The 2,500-nt window shown below is 34.3% G+C and overlaps 1 protein-coding gene and 1 long non-coding RNA gene across 6 annotated transcripts in view; one reads left to right on the plus strand and one right to left on the minus strand.

Moving 5' to 3' along the window:
• Positions 1 to 2,500, plus strand: part of dnm1a (dynamin 1a) — a 123,423-nt gene that overhangs the window by 68,282 nt on the left and 52,641 nt on the right. For all 5 annotated transcript variants that reach the window (XR_013200998.1, XR_013200997.1, XM_077222498.1 and 2 more), the window contains one exon: positions 1,462 to 1,575. Coding sequence is in view for 3 of the 5 variants with exons in the window: in XM_077222498.1 (XP_077078613.1) it covers positions 1,462 to 1,575 (114 nt within the window). In the remaining 2 variants the exon portion in view is untranslated. The remainder of the gene's footprint in view (positions 1 to 1,461; positions 1,576 to 2,500) is intronic.
• LOC143732427 (uncharacterized) overlaps positions 1 to 2,500 on the minus strand; it is a 91,281-nt gene that overhangs the window by 39,008 nt on the left and 49,773 nt on the right. The gene's annotated exons all lie outside the window — the stretch shown is intronic.

Here is a 2,500-nt window from a genome sequence, read left to right on the forward strand (position 1 = left end):
TGTGCAGTGTATAGTGTAGTGTGCAGTGTAGTGTATAGTGTAGTGTGCAGTGTATAGTGTAGTGTGCAGTGTAGTGTATAGTGTAGTGTGCAGTGTATAGTGTAGTGTGCAGTGTAGTGTATAGTGTAGTGTGCAGTGTAGTGTATAGTGCAGTGTATAGTGTAGTGTTTAGTGTATAGTGTAGTGTGCAGTGTATAGTGTAGTGTGCAGTGTATAGTGTAGTGTGCAGTGTAGTGTATAGTGTAGTGTGCAGTGTATAGTGTAGTGTGCAGTGTATAGTGTAGTGTGCAGTGTAGTGTGCAGTGTAGTGTATAGTGTAGTGTGTAGTGTAGTGTATAGTGTAGTGTGTAGTGTATAGTGTAGTGTGCAGTGTAGTGTATAGTGCAGTGTATAGTGTAGTGTGCAGTGTAGTGTGCAGTGTATAGTGTAGTGTATAGTGTGCAGTGTATAGTGTAGTGTGCAGTGTATAGTGTAGTGTGCAGTGTATAGTGTAGTGTGCAGTATAGTGTAGTGTGCAGTTAAACTGTCAAACACACAAAATCATGTCAAAATGCTGTTCTTGGCGAATATTCTCATAAACACAGTTATGTTTTAAGTGAATGTAAACAATTGAGAAAGAAAATGCATGTGTAAATATATATTGGATCTGTGCGTCAGCTCTTAAAGTGACGGCAGCCTAATAAACCTGCTACCAAATTATGAGATATTAACAATATGTATATGACAGTTTTCCCCCGTGGAATTGATGTTAAAATCGTGGCCAGTGAAAACGCTGAGTGGCTTTTAACTTTGGAAAACCAATAGCCAGAGTTGCCGTGAGCAAAAAGTGAATGTTTGTCTATATACAGTCAAAATATATTCAGACTTCTTCAACATTTCCCACATTATCAGTTTATTCGCTATAGTTTAGAAAATGGTGATAAAATATGACAAGAATCAGTTGATATTTGACTGGTTTTGTCCGTCCTTCTGTTAGACTCTCACACATGAATGATGTTGAATATCTGTCAGCTGTTAAATTTAACTACACAATTAGATAATACCAGTTTAGCTCAACCAATCACCAAGCAATGCTTCATGTTGTTCAGTTTGTGCTGTAAAAAGCTGCATTAGTTATTAAAGAAAAAACACTTCAGCAAAACATGATCAGCTCAAAGTGTCCCAATCATTTTTGGTCCCAAATTTATTTATTTATTGTATGAAGAATATTTGTGTATAATATGTCACAGTTTACATTATTTTGCTCTCCTCACTTACATGAATGAACTATAGCGTCCTGCACACACTAGTGACAATTTTTATATCTGGTGTCTGATTAATGTTTGGTTTGACTGTAGTATGTTTGGGCTTTTATAAGCGTTCATCATTGCACACAGATTCTTGTGTTTGTCAGTAACACTGAGCATTATGGAGTAATACACACGACGTGTGTGTGTGTGTGTGTGTGTGTGTGTGTTTCAGGTGATCAGGAAGGGCTGGCTGACCATTAATAACATTGGCATCATGAAGGGCGGCGCTAAAGAGTACTGGTTTGTCCTGACGGCCGAATCGCTGTCCTGGTACAAGGATGACGAGGTGAGACGTTTGCACGTTTCTGGTCTCAGATTGAGAGTTTTGTTCTGGTTTTGCTGTATTGGGTCGATTATGATCTTCAAACAAACGTTTATTAATTTCTACATAACTCTTCAGTATATGTTGGTGTGTCATTCTGAACCAGTAATCATGTTTTTGACAATTCTGCATGGATGGGATCATTTTATTTGCTACTTAAATTATGACTACATTATTATGTAATTATTTGTCCCATTTTTATTAGAATAATTTAGCACTTTTTTAAACTTTTTTTAAATGCCCATAAAATGTTGTATGCCAGATAGGATCATCATTTATTATGAATATATATGATTATAAACAATAAATAAATAACATTAATTACAGGTGAAACTCGAAAAATTAGAATATCGTGCAAATGTTATAATTGTGATGATTATGGCGTACAGTTTATGAAAACCCCAAATTTTAAAATCTCAGAAAAATTGAATATTGCATGAAATCAATAATAAAAAAAGGATTTTAAATACAGAAATGTCGGCCCTCTGAAAAGTATAATCATGCATATGCATATACAGGTGAAATGTGAAAATCGTGCAACATGTATTTCAGTAATTCAAATTAAAAGGTGAAACTAATATATTTAGTATATATAACTATATGCATATGCATTATTATACTTTTCAGAGGGCCGACATTTCTGCATTTAAAATCCTTTTTTTATTGATTTCAAGCAATATTCAAATTTTCTGAGATTTTATAATTTGGGCTTTTCATAAGCTGTAAGCCGTAATCATCAAAATTATAACAAATAAAGACGTGAAATATCTCACTTTGCATGTAATGAGTCTATATAATATATTAGTTTCTCCTTCTAAGCTGAATTACTGAAATAAATGAACTTTTGCACGATATTCTAATGTTTCGAGTTTCACTTGTATAATCTATG

This window comes from Siphateles boraxobius, unplaced genomic scaffold, assembly GCF_051911475.1.
Source record: "Siphateles boraxobius isolate OS27281-9 unplaced genomic scaffold, OSU_SipBor_1 120, whole genome shotgun sequence".
NCBI lineage: Eukaryota > Metazoa > Chordata > Actinopteri > Cypriniformes > Leuciscidae > Siphateles > Siphateles boraxobius.